The sequence below is a fragment of the Alligator sinensis genome, unplaced genomic scaffold (assembly GCF_000455745.1).
Source record: "Alligator sinensis unplaced genomic scaffold, ASM45574v1 scaffold1391_1, whole genome shotgun sequence".
NCBI classification, from domain to species: Eukaryota; Metazoa; Chordata; order Crocodylia; family Alligatoridae; genus Alligator; species Alligator sinensis.
Window position 1 is genome coordinate 133,436 of NW_005842761.1, and position 14,393 is coordinate 147,828.

The following is a 14,393-nucleotide window of genomic DNA, read 5'->3' on the forward strand; positions in this document are numbered from 1 at the left end:
TTTCTTTGAGGAACTTTGCAGGTTAGTTCCAATATGTCACAATTCTGTGGGTATTTCTCGACTCTCTGGGCTGAATCCTGTTTCACCCCTACACACCTAAATGATACTGATACAGCTTCCTACCTGCATAGGCACCTGCACTTGTACAGCCCTTATACTCTATTTTCACCTGTGGCAGAATAGGTTCACCCAGTGCACACATACTCCTGGAAGGAAAAGGGAAGAGAACGGCCCTCCTTCCTTTTATCCCAAATAGCCTAGTAGCTAAGGACACTTGCCCAGGATGTGGAAATCTCCTTCTACCTAAAGGAGGTTTAAACCTGCATCTCTCACTTCCCAACAGAGTGCTGTAATCACCAGGCTATGAGCTGGGCATTGCTTAGGTTGCTCTCCAGCATTTCTGTTGAACTGAGCTTTTGGACAGCCAAGAGAGGAAGGTATGAGGTGCCAGGAAGAGAGCAAGTAAGTGCAAGTATAGCTCAGTGGCCTGGATGCTGCCATGGAAGAGAGGGTCCCTGACCTCTGCCCAATGGTTTTCTGTATCTTACATTTTAATATATATTGAATAAATGAATAGACAGGAGAGGGTAGGCAGACAATGGGGAGTTTCTGGCACATTTGAGGTAAGTCAGGCCCTTCTCTTCTACAGCAGTTACCCTCTTAGTGAGCTATATTCTCTTTATCTTATCCTCTTCCTTCTAGTCCCACATAACTCCCATCCTACTACATTTCATAGAATCGTGGAAAATTAGGGTTGGAAGGGACCTCAGAAGGTCACATCTAGTCCAACCTCTGCTTAAAACAGGACCATCCCCAACTATATCATCCCAGCCACGGTTTTATCTAGCCAGGTCTTAAAAACCTCCTAGGATGGAGATTCCACTGCCTCTGGGTAACCTGTTCCAGTGCTTTACTACCCTCCTTGTGACAAAGTTTTCCCTAATATCTAACCTAAAACTCCCTTGCTGCAACTTGAGCCCATTGCTTCCTTGTTCTGCCATCTGCCGCCACTGAGAACAGTCCAGCTCCATCCTCTTTCAGACCTCCCTTCACGTAGTTGAAGGCTGCTATTAAATCCCCTCTCAGTCTTCTTGTCTCTTGACTAAATAAGCCAAATATGTCATGAATAAGCCCAAATATGTCAAATCTAGTTGACATGCCCAGCTGTAGGCTATACTTCTTTCCCAGACTCAGAAGTCCCAATTCCCAACCCACCATCCTGGTTTCACAACTGTAACCCACAGGAAGAACATACGTAGCACCCCTCCAAGGGACTGGGCCATATGAAAGATGAAAGCCTACTTCTGATATTAAATAGCTTACAGAGGAGTGGTGTGGTTCTGGCTGCCCTGGGTTCAAAGCCTGTTGAAGGGAAAGATAGCAGTGTGATTGTATTATAAAATGAGTTATGATGCAGGCACACTGACAGCAGCAAGAGGAGTGCTTGGGCATTTGTTTGCAGTTGCATGTTTTATTTAACATTCATGGTACACATACACTGTATTGTACAGTATTGGGGAACACCACCATGAAAACTTACCCGATCCACTTGCTCCTGCTTTGTAAATGATACCTGCTAAAGCAATGGCCTGAAGTCAGTGAGGGAGCAGTGCTGGCCACACCTACCCTGCTTTCATTAGCACTTTGAGTCTGAGAGCCTGTGTGTGCTGCTAGGCACACCCTGGGTATGTGCCAGTAAGCCTGTAGTGACATTTTTTTTTGGCATGCAGCAGGTGTGGAACAAGAGGGAACGGGTGGGGGTGTTTTCACAGTGATAAACCTTAGGTGGTGTAGACGTGCTTTTGGACTGCCTTAGAACATGGAAGCTTCATCCAAATCAGGACATCATTGTGCTAGGAGCTGTACAAAGACAGAGCAAGTGACAGTCCCTGTTCCAAAAAGCTTACAATCTAAAAGCCAGAATGTAATTGGTGGCTGGAAAAACAAGCCGACTGGATTCTCCACAGTAGCAAAAATAATAGAATGTGCACAAAATATAGTTAATCTGGAGCAAGAAACATGCATGTGCAAATCAGTCCATTACATCGTTTGCAAGATATGTCAACTCCGTACCATCTACCACACCAGAAATGGAAGGTTAATTCTCGTAGTTCTTTCTCTAGCCTTTCCTTTTTTTCTGCAGTTGTTTGTCTATGTTTAAACAAAGACTTGACCAAACAGTATTGTCCAAGTACGTACTCTGACTGCAAGTTCTGAAACCACTGTCAGCAGCCAGATGAAAAGAGCTGCATATTTAACTCTCCCATAGGAAGCAATGTTGCTGTATGTATGAGATACACACTTGTTCTGAGATACAGCACAAAAGGCCTGTTGAAGGCCTCTTGAAATCTTTGAGTCAAGTAAAAGGGGAGAACAGCAAGAGTGATGGCACCATGGGTGCCTGCTATGAACCACCAAATCAGGATTAGAAAGTGGACAAAGCTTTTTTAAACAATTAAGTGAAGTACCAGATTGTGTCCCCTGTGAACTGCCTTTCTTTACCTCCCCTGTTCTCTTTACTACTCTGTCCCTTTCTTATCTGCATCTCAACACTACACAGTCTCCTTCTGCACTTGTATTCTCCCTTCACTGCCCCCAGTGCACCCCTCTGCCCTCCATAGTTTCCTCTTCTTCTACCTTACAGTACCACACACTGATGATTTTCCTCCACCAGTTCTGACTCCCCTACACACCTCCATTCGTCTGTCACCTAAACATACCATCCTTCCTAATCTCATCTGCCTCTGCCTCCATGTTTCTTGGCAGCCTCTCAGCTCCCATCCTGTACCCCATGTTCCCATGTCTTGCATTGTCCTGCCCAGCCATGTTGTGGCAATCATCTTTTCTGAAGGCAACCCGCCTCATTGAAAACAAAGAACAGAGATAGTTTGCTAGGGCTAGCCTCACTCTAACCTACTGCAATTTATAACTTCTTTACTGCTATAAATAACAAGCTAGTCTCTAAGGTGCCACCCTGCCCTGCTTTCTGCCTACTATTTTTGAAACCCATAGGGATATGGCAGCTACTTTGAATAAGGATAATTTTGCATCAACCCCAGTGGGGGAACAATAAAGGAAGCATAGTCCAATGGTTAGTACTATCCTAGATGTCTGGGAATCTAGATTTTGCTCCCTACTCTGCCACGGATTTTCCTTGTGGCCTTGGGCAAGTCATATAGAGCTACGTCAACAAAGATCCTGTGCTTCCAGGACAATACTAGTGCGTGCCACACAAATGCAGCTGCACTACTTCTGGTTTGGGAACTAGCACCCACACAGCAGAGACAGTCAGCCTTGCACTATATAGATGTAACCTTAGATCGGTGTTTCCCAAAGCTCGTGGGTTTGCACCCCAGCATAGCAGAGATGGCCACTCTTGTGTCCCCTTCCCACCGCTGATTCCATCCCACTGCTGGTTCCCCAGAGGCTATCAGCAGCAGGGGGAATTGGCAGCCATGGTTTACATGCCCCCAAGAACCTTTTGTGTCGCCTCCCCACAACCTCCCCAGAGGACACACTAGGTAATACTGCCTTAGATCAGTGAAGGCCACCTAGTTCCTGGATCGTGGTCAGGCTTAGGCACCAAGCTGCTTTTAGTGCTGTCAAAGTGGTTCCAATTTAGGGCTTGCACAGGAGGTTGTTTGGTCCTGAGAAGAAACTTTCCCGGTGAAAATGCAAGCACCTAAGGGGATCATGTGGGATGCTGACAATAGTGCTCCTGCACTGAGGTTGCACATTTTGCCTAAGTCCAGCTTTTGGTGCCTAAGTTCCAGTTTTCTGGACCTGGGCTTTTGTCTCTCTAAGTCTCAGTTCTCCATCTGTAAAATGGGACAAGATCCTTGCCCTACCTCACTGTGGGGCTATGAAGATACGTTCATTAAAGGCTGGGTAGTACATAAAGGAAGGGGGATGCATGAATACCATAGACAGGGGAACTGGGACATTTTGAACAGGGAAAAATACATGAGTTTGACACTAGGCATTTGTCTGCGATCATTCCAAACTTTTAATACACTTTTATGTACATTTTTAAGACCTCAAATTGTTTTCTTGGTGCTTTTTAATAAAACCCCGTGCTCCATTACTTCTTTCTCACAATGCAGTCCAGTATCAACAGCAAATAACTCTCCTCTCTTTCCCCCAACACCTTGCAATAATAAAGCAATGCACTTTCAAACCCTGCCATTCCCAATGAGCCCAGCAACCCTCTCACTGAGTTACATTTCCTCCATCTTATGCTCTTCCTTCTAGTCCCACATAACTCCCAACCATGCTGGATTTAAGACTAAATATGTCCAATCTAGATTTGTCGAATCTAGTTGCCAAATCTAAAATGAATTCCCCCAACGCAGTCCTCCTCACAGAACCTGCAGAATGAATCCCTCATTTGCTCTTCTCTCTCTCCCCCCAGCCCCTGCAGAAAATCATAGTTATACTAACTTCCCCCACCCTAAGGGAGCTGGAACAGATGGTGCTACCCAGAAAGCAAACAAATCCAGAATGTCTGGTTAAAAGTGGACTTGGATCTGTATTGATCTGTGCTTCATGGGCCTCAGAGGCAATCCCCACGCCACCCCACTGGGAAGAAGGGCAGCGAGACAGAGATGTTCCACCGTTCATGCTGGTTTCTCAATTTCTCATTCAGGGATGGAGGAAAGAGGTGCCTTCTGTGATGCTTTATTTACAAGCAACAGCAAGACGCCTTGTGCGCTGAAATGGCCTTTCTCCTCCGATGCAGCAAGATGATGCTCAAGAAGCTGGAGGCAGGAGTCGTCCCGCAGGATCCAGGAGGCTGGGGGGGCCCAGGCTGCTGGCAGCGAGAAGCACAGGTTTGGGAACTCCTTTGCTTCATTCACTCAGAAGAAACGTGTCCTTGAGGCCAGCCCCTGGCCTGGCTGCGGGACTCGGGGAGAGGGGCTCCTTAGCAGTTGTCGCTAGAGGGCTCTTGCCCTTGGCTGCTGCAGAGGGAGGGGAGGCTGCTTCATTCCTAAGGATATGGGGGTTGAGCTTCCTGGGTCAGATGCTGCTGCTGCCTCCATTGTGAGCCGGAGCCCGCGCTGAGCAGCTGCTGCTCTTCCTCATGAAAGCCCTCTCTGTGCCCTAGTGACTGGCACCAGCCCCCAGGGCAGCCCCGGCCTCTGCCCACACCAGCTCCTGAGCCGGAGACTCCAGGTAATGGAGAGAGACCTGGGGACGGGCAAGACGGGGGCTCTCTCTGCACACACAGCCCTTGGGGGTCTGCAAGTCCTAGAGCTGCTGCTGGCACGCAGGGGCTCTTCCTCCTGGTTGCCTGATCAGGAGCTCCAGGAGAGTTAATTCCCCCCAAGAACAAACTCCAGGCAGATAGGAGAAGAGAGGGTGAAGGAGAGAGAATGGGAAAGAGAGACTAGAAGAGGCAGCAGGAGCGATGAATGGGGAGAGAGATTCCTGGTTCCCATCCCTGCTCCACAGAGTCATTTCCCTGTGAACAAGGGAAGGAAAAGTCAGCCCTTGCTCCTGAAGTGGTGCCCCCCCCACCCAGGTTACCTTCAGGGTCAGTGTTAGAGGACTATCCCACAGCAGCTCCTTGGATTCACTCCCTTCTAGTCAGAGTCCCAAGGACTCTGTTACTAGGTGGTTTGGGGATAGAAATGCCTCCTGAGTTTAGCCCCAGTGGGAGGGTCTGGGTTGCAATAAAGTGACTGAGCCTTTGGCAATGTGTAGGTGGGTCTCACATTCCTATTTGATGCTCCATCAACACTAATCGATTCTAAAAAGAAATTAGCTGAAGAGCTGTTTTGGTTTTCCAGCCAACAATGGGGCATGAATGATGCTAAAGAGGTGGGTCATTAGCCTGGCAAAGTGGAACCACTGAAGATGTCGTTCAGGATATCCAGGAGGGACTTCAGCCAGAGCCCAGAGAGGAACCTATCTTGCGAGAGCCAGTTTGGGCTTGAGGAACGGGAAGCAGAGCCTTTGGAGAAGAAACCTCCTAGACTTCTTCAGGGCATCAAGAAGCGCAAGGACTTTGTGGTGCACCAGGGAACCCAGACAGAGGAGAGCCCTAACATCTGCATCGAATGTGGAAAAAGCTTCACGCAGAACTCCAGCCTCATCAACCACCGCAGGACCCACACTGACGAGAAACCCTACAAGTGTCCAGAGTGTGGCAAGTGCTTTGGCGTCAGCTCCAGCCTCAGCCGGCACCAGCGCATTCACACGGGCGAGAAGCCCTACTCCTGTCCCGACTGCGGGAAGAGCTTCAGCGACAAATCCAACCTAACGCAGCACCAGCGCATCCATACAGGAGAGAAGCCCTACAAGTGTATTGACTGTGGGAAGAGCTTTAGCCGTAGTTCCCACAAGAAGAAGCACCTGCGCCATCCTGTGGGGAAGAGGTTGGGCAAGTGTGCCTCACCACAACATGAAGGCACGGTGCCCAAGCCCAAGCCCAGGAAGAAGGTGGAGGTGCTGAACACATGTACAGAGTGCTGGCAGAGCTTCAGCCAGAACGCAGACCTCATCAAACACATGCGCATCCACACAGGCGAGAAACCCTTCAAGTGCACTGACTGTGGGAAAAGCTTCAGTGTCAGCTCCAACCTTTTCAGGCACCAGCGCATCCACACAGGCGAGAAGCCCTATACCTGCTCTGACTGTGGGAAGAGCTTCACTGACAAGTCCACCCTGACCCAGCACCAGCGCATCCACACAGGCGAGAAGCCCTACATCTGCACCTTCTGTGGGAAAGGCTTCAGCCACAGCTCCCACCACAAGAGACATGAGAAAATCCACAAAGGAGAGCATCCACTACTGACCTACGCCACTCAGGCATACTGAAGGCTTCCAAGCCTGAAGATTATGCAGGGATCGGGGTGGGCTAGGCTGGGGAAAAGCCATCTGCTTTGGGAGGGATCTGCTGTCTGGACGATTAAGAACTGCCTCAAAAGATTTCCTAGGTGCTACAAACAGAAGGAACTGCAACTCATCCAGTCTGACCTCCTCCATCACACAGACCCAATAGCTTGTGTTTGAGCTAGATCATATTTCTTAATGAGAGATGGCCAGCCTCAACTTAAAGACTCCCAGTGATGGAGAGTCCACTATGTCTGCTCCACTGGTTAGCTACCCTTGCTCTAAAATTTGCCTATTTGCTGAACTTTGCTGTTTTCAGCTCTTAGACACTGGATGTTTGCCTGCTGAGTGAAAGAGCCAGCTTGTACCCGCTCTTCATGTAGGTACTTGTAGACTGATTAGCTTATCCTTAACTTTCCCTTCAATGGGCTATGCAGGCAGACCTCTGTAAGCGTCTCAGTGAAAGGCATATTTTAGACCATTCTTTGTAGCCCTTCTGTGAACTTTCTCCAATTTTGCAACATCATTTTTAACTCATGGACACAGGATCTGGACACAGCATTCCAGGAATGGCCTCTCCCCCACAGGATCAGACCACTTGTCCTTTTGGTCCTCCCACCATCTCCAAACGTTGCTAGTGCCACATACCTCAAAGGAGAATCCAAAATTCCCATAACAGACAATTTCCCAATAGTGTATAGTGGGGGAAGGCTGCTGGGTATTCCCAGGCAATGGGTGGCTGGCTTCTCACTACTAAGCACCCCTCATAAATGTTGTCCTTGCTGCTGCTGGGGATGACAGCTCTATCATTCGTATAAATGTCTAATGTGAATCTGACTGTCGGTTTCTGTAACACCTGGGGTCAGTGTTTTCCACGGGGTATTTATGTGTTGTGTAGAATAATGTTTATTTTTATCAGTTTTGTTTTCTGTCTTTCAAGTTTCCTTGATGTCCCTTTGTTCTTGTTATTTTAACACTTCTGTCATATTCCTACTCATTAACCTTCTTTCTAAACTAAACGGTCCTCATCTCTTTAGACTCTTTGGGAATGTCTACATGTGCATTTTCTGGGCAGTAAGTTACTGTGCACTAAGTTATTGCATAGTAAGAGGTTTTAAGCCGGTGTCTACACATGCAGGCATTACAGCTCAGTAACACTGTGTGTGGACTGACTTGGAAGTAAAGTTAACTCCAAGTCAGCCCACATACACAGTGTTACTGCGCAGTAACGTGACTACACGTGTGTTACTGCACAGTAACTACTCAGGCATGCAGGTAGCAAATTTACGCCCAAGTCGGCGTAAGTCACCATAGTTACTGTGCAGTATGTGTGAGCACATGTAGATGCGTGCCTGGTCTGCACAGTAATTTTCAGTTACTCCACAGTAACCTAAATTGCTGTGCAGTAAGTGTTCATGTGTAGATGTGCCCTCCTTGTACGAAAGTCTCTCCCGGGCCTGAGTTAAGGTATTTTTGTGATACCTTTTATTGGACTAAGTGTATAATTGGGAGATACTGAACAAGTGTTTGGGCAAAAAGCATCCTTCCTCAGGTCTGGGGAAAAAGGCAGAACAGGGTGAGCTAAATAACCTAAATGCATTTCCTGGACCATCACAGCTACAAAGCATCTTTCCTGGTCGTGTACTTAGTCTCCTAACCTATCTCTAGACACCTGCAGTTTCTCCTATATCTTTCTTGAGGTGGAGTCACCAAAATTGAACACACCCTTGATTCAGAGTTTGGCATCAATATTTTCCGTAAAACTGTTATAAACAACAAGATGCTCTTTAAAGATCTTGTGTTTGTTTGCTTGTTAATCACCTCTGCACACTGAGCAGAGCTTTTCACTCAGCTGTCTACCAACACAACCTGGTATATTTTGCTGAGATATTACAGCTAATTTCTACCCCAGTAATGTGTATGGATATTTCATATTGTTCTTTTTAATTGGCCATGTAGTGTCATTAATATTAAACAGCAGTCCCTGCTGAGGTGGATGAAGAGTTATAAAACTTATCTATCTATCTATCTATCTATCTATCTATCGTAAGGTTTTTATAGCACTCATCATCATAGTATTAAGCACTTCCTAGATAAATTAAGTATTCATTAAAAATATGAAGGTATCTTATTGTCTGGTGTGCATTACCTTGCACTTACCTGCATTGAATTCCATCTGCCATCATATGGCCCACACCCTGAGCTTTGTTTGAGTTCCTCTAAACTCATTCAGTTTCGTTTATACCAAAAAAAGCTAAAATAATTCTGTCATCTACAAATGTTGCCACCACCCTTCACGCCCTCTCTTCCAATCGGTGGTACATCTTTTAATACAAGTGCTAAGTCAGAACCACGGGGAAGTCTGCTTGTCACTGTAACCCTCTCTAAATTCCATCTCCTCTGACTTCTTCAGCATTTCCCTGTATTTTGTTCTGACACAAGCACCACTTCGGAGTCAGTCAGACTTTTGTCTATGTTCTTTGGACCAAGATGTCTAAGGGGTGAGGTTCCAGATGCCCTTCACTATTCTTAGCTTTTCCAGAGGGAGTGCTATCACTGTTATTGTTATTGAATGTGCATCTGAAGGCTGCAATTAAGATCAGGGCCCCAGACGTATCCATACCGAGACAGCTCCTTTCACCAAAGAGTTTACTGTTTAAAGGGACAGCATAGACAAAGGGACTTGTTCAACCAGCAGGTTAGTGGCAGAGCCAGAAACAAAACACTCCTGCTTTCTTTGGGATCATAAGCGAAATCATCCCAAAAGTCTAGCCCTTATCGGGTTTTGCTCTTACTGTTTCATTAAAACCATGTCAGGTGCATTAGAAACAGAAAAAAAACAGTAAACCCTAAACCCAATAGAAAAATCTATCTAGATTTAAATTCTTCTTAAATTTTACCAGGTGAGACACATAGAAGAAAAGAAAACCCAGTGTGTTTCTAAAAATCTTTGTCCCTTTTCAGAGGCTGTATCTACATGGGTAAATAGTATTAGTTATACCAGTATAGTTCACCTCTTCCCTTTATGGACATTATTATTATTTTGGTAGAAGCGAGCCATTGTTTTTCAATGTAGGTTAAGGCCCATTCCAAGAGATGAACCTAAACCAGAAAAAAGCCACTCATAACTGTTCATATGATGGAGGGGAGCAGGGGAAGCTGTTATACTGATATATTCTGCTTGTTTTCATTCAGACTGTAGCTAATACTGAAAACTGTTTCCCACTTAGTCTAGGCTGGTCATTGTTTTTCAAATCCCAGCTCTTAGACACCCCCTCCCCTTTTTTAGCTTCTAGGTTCTGTCCCTTCTGTGTACCTTATACCTGATTCGCGAGGCTCTGGTCAGTAGCTCAGTTGTTCTGAACTGCTTGAATTAACAATTAGCAGATGTAAGGCATGTCTACATGTTCATTAATGCACTTTAGGCAATGCACATTAAATCTAGTGCCTCCAATGTGAGGTACTAGAAAAATGAGCATTAGCTTATTTTAATGCTCATTAGCTAAAGAGCACCTTTTTGTGACAAATTGACTGTGTCTACACAAGACGCTGACTGTGCAGTAGCTTGTTACTGCTGCACAGCAGCGTCACATGGCTTGAAGCATGACATGGCACTACTGCACAGTAGTAATAAGCTACCACACAGTCAGCATCACCTAAGAGCCGTTCAGCAACGCTACTGCACAGTAACTCACCGCGGTTACTGCACAGTCATTTAGTACTTGTGTATTCTTTAGTAAGAACTGTGCAATCAGTGTCTTGTGTAGATGCGGCCTTTAATGCGCATTACATAGTCTAATGTGCATTAAAGTGCACAGGTAGACACACTCATTTATACCCCTGGAAAAGGCACTTACTCTTTTTTTGCAATTTGTTTTCACAGAAGTGATTCCCTTCTCCTTCCTCATTGTCCTTTGTGAGCAGATCCACAAGAAATGTCTGTGGCACACTCCCATCTTTGAGAATACTTGTAGAGATGGAAGTCTCCTTAGGAAAGCTAATTAACTTCCTCCCAAATGGTTAATGTATGCCAGATTCATTTAGCATCTCTCTCCCTGCATTCAAGAATGTAGCAGATATACTTTCCAAGTATACCATATTAAATATTGGCATTACAGCAGCACCTTGGACCTTCCCTCCCTCCATACTGAATGAGGGCCCTATTGAGCTGTGTGCTATGCAAACATCTGCTGAGAGATAGCGTCTGCTCCAAAGAGCTTCTAGTCCCAATAACCTGACAAAAACCAGTACCAGGTGCTTCAGATGGAGGTGTAAGAAACTTTGCAGCTGGCACTTACAGGATAAGCTGTCTCTAGGGAAAGTTGTCTTTTAATCCCAATAGTATGTTCTAAGCCAGGGGTGGGCAATTATTTTGGGCAGAGGGCTGCTTACTGAGTTTTGGCAAGCCATCGAGGGTCGCATGACAGGCAGTCCGGGGCAGATTAATACTAATTTTCTAAATTTTTTAGGGGCCCCGCAGGCTGGATAGAATGGCCTGGTGGGCTGCATCTGGCCCCTGGGCTGCCTTTTGCACACCACTGGTCTAAGCCCTGAGGCACAATCTTATATCCCTTCCAAAACTAGTATTGGATTTTTTTTTCATATTTACTATGGGCACTCTTGTTATTTTCATACTAAATATATAGATCTTCTAAATCTAAATAGAGAAGGGAGGGGTAATGGAGGCACAGGAGTGGAGTGACGTGCTCAAGGTCACATAGTAGATCAGTGATAGAGCTAAAAATAGTACCCAGGTGCTCAGGGTCTGTGGCTAATTTACCAAACAGTATGATTTTGCTTGAGCAGCAGTCAACAAGGGCTTCCGATCTGTGAGCATCAGCTAACAATAACTACCCATCTCTGTCAGTTCACTGAACCTCCTCTGCCTTATAGCCCTGTTTTTTGTTTCTTTTCTCTTAGGCAGAATCTCCATTCACCCTGTGACTGCTTAAGTTTCTCCATTCACCCTGTGACTGCTTAAGTTTCTCCATTCACCCTGTGACTGCTTAAGTTTCTTTGATAGCCTCTTGCAAGGCTATTTGCTAAAAGGTTTGTTGTAATTTAGCTCTGTTTGTCTGAAGTCAGGTAGAGGGTAGGGCAGGGAAGTATTTTAGTTCAGAGAGCCATGAGCTCGCATAGGCAACAACCTACTTCATCAAATTACATCACCTGGTTCTCCTTCATTCACTCAGAGAATCCAAATAGCTTTTCCTTTGGTCAGGTCCTGTCATACCCTTGTCATCTAGACCTTTCACAAGTCTGAGGATCATTTCAATTCATTCAGTTGGTATGGGAGCAAACCTTGGTGTCTGCAATTCTCTGCTTCTTCTCTAGTAGAAAGAGAGCACTCGCATTGCCATCAGCCCCTTCTCTATAGTAGGAGATTCAGACAGTTTTACATTGTATGTAAATATTGTTTCAGCAGCTCAGGTGCTTCCTTAGGGCTCTGAAATGCAGCACTAATACAACGTAACCAATGTGCTTGCCCCAGGACCAACTCTTCATACCCCACAATCTCTGATAGTGCCTTATCTTTGCAACCTGCACAGAGATCTCTGGTGAGGGTGGCTCTGCGATATCCTCTGGAGTGGGGGGCTTGGTGCAAAATAAACTTCTCCATAATATCCTTGGCCTCCTTGGATGTCTCCTTTTTTGCCATGGGGACAGAGCAACTGTTCTCTGAGAGTGGCACTCAGAGTTCTGGGATTTGATCTGGGCCACGCTTGCTTCAGTCTGTTTGCTGCCAGTTGCAATTGCTGGTGCCCTGGTTCCTGACAGAGCAGGAGTGCCTAATTGTTCAAAAAGTAGTTTGGAACAAGAAGGAAGAACCAGACATAGGTGTCCTGTGCATAACACAGAGGTGGAAATAGAAGTCGGGTTGAGGAATGAGAAAGGTGGTATTGGTTGAGCAATGAATTTTGGAAGGGGAGATGAGGTCAGATATCAGGGAACAGGAGAGGTAGGACAGGGGGTGGGAAATGGAGGGGTAGAGCTGGAGAAGGTGGGATTTGGGGGCTGGCAATGGGGATCAAGGAGGTGAGATACAACAACTAGAATTGCAAAGGAAGGGACTGGGTGAGAATACAGAGAGTAGAGCTAAGTCTGGGAAGCAGAAGGGATAATGAAGGAGGCAGGGGCTGAGTCACAGGAAATAGGGGAAGATGAGGCCAAGTGATGACAAGCAGCATGGGAAGTAGGATACAAGACAATCTATTGAATCAGTGGAAAGATTTCAGGAGCCCAGGTCTAATGGACATACTGGTGCCCGCTAGGTTCCTACTGATGGTCCAAGGAGAGAATTTCCGTTTTTGTCTTTGACTCTGTAAAGCAGTAGTTCTCAACCATTTTTTAGATGCATGGCACTCCTCATTAGACTCAAGGCACTCCTTGGAAAATGCCAGCTCTTAGTTTTCACCTATTTTTGACTACAGAAAAATAATGAAACAAATATTCTGTTGCAAAGAACTCAGACCACAACCGGTTCAAATCACCAGGACCGGAGGGACTCCACCCATGGGTAATGAAGGAATTAGCGAGTGTCATAGCTGAACCACTGGCAAGGATATATGAGCACTCATGGTGCTCGGGTCAGGTCCTGGAGGATTGGAAGAGGGCCAATGTCCCAATCTTTAAGAAGGTGAGGAAGGAGGATCTAGGGAACTATAGACCAGTCAGCCTTACCTCTATCCCTGGGAAAATCCTAGAAAAAATTATCAAGGAACACATCTGTAGGAGCCGGCTGGCTAATGTGATGCGGAGGGGTAACCAACATGGGTTTAGCGGGCAGGTCCTGCCTGACTAACCTAGTTTCTTTTTACAACAAGGCCACCAAATGTTTAGATTCAGGAGTCGAGTTGGATGTTATCTATCTGGACTTCAAGAAGGCCTTTGACACAGTATCCCATACCATCCTTATAAATAAACTGAGGGGATTTGCCTTGGATGATTATACAGTAGAATGGGTAGCAAACTGGCTCAGGGGGTCGCACTCAGAGGGTGGTAGTGGATGGGTCTGGTGTCAACCTGGAAAGATGTGTGCAGTGGAGTCCCTCAGGGCTCAGTTTTTTGGGGCCAGTGCTGTTCAACATCTTCATCAGTGATTTGGATGAGGGGGTGGGAAGCACCCTATCCAAATTCGCGGATGACACAAAAATATGGGGTGAAGCTAACACCCTGGAGAGGAGGAACCAGATCCAGGTTGACCTAGACAGGTTGGGGAAGTGGGCAGAAAGCAACAGGATGCAATTCAATAAGGACAAGTGCAAGGTGTTACATCTAGGGAGAAAGAACTGCCATCATACCCATAGGCTGGGGGGTGGCCTTCTCAGCACCATTGAGGCAGAAAGAGATCTTTGAAGGACGAACATGAGTTGCCAATGTGATAAAGCACTTGGCAGAGCCAATCACACCTTGTCGTGCATCTGTAGGTGCTTCACAAACATGTCCAGGGAAGTAATTCTTCCTGTATGCGGCACTGGTCAGACCACAGCTGGAGTACTGTGTCCAGTTCTGGACGCTGCAGTTCAAGCGGGATGTGGACAACCTGGTGAGGGTCCAAA

General features: G+C 46.2%; 1 protein-coding gene across 1 annotated transcript in view; it reads left to right on the forward strand.

Annotated features, from left to right (window-relative positions):
- The first annotated feature begins 4,849 nt into the window (after positions 1–4,849).
- LOC106721829 (zinc finger protein 665-like) overlaps positions 4,850–14,393 on the forward strand; it is a 43,375-nt gene continuing 33,831 nt past the window's right edge. The window contains exons 1-2 of the mRNA XM_025216725.1: positions 4,850–5,172; positions 5,790–6,810. Coding sequence (XP_025072510.1) covers positions 5,857–6,810 — 954 coding nt within the window. The 5' untranslated portion in view covers positions 4,850–5,172; positions 5,790–5,856. The remainder of the gene's footprint in view (positions 5,173–5,789; positions 6,811–14,393) is intronic.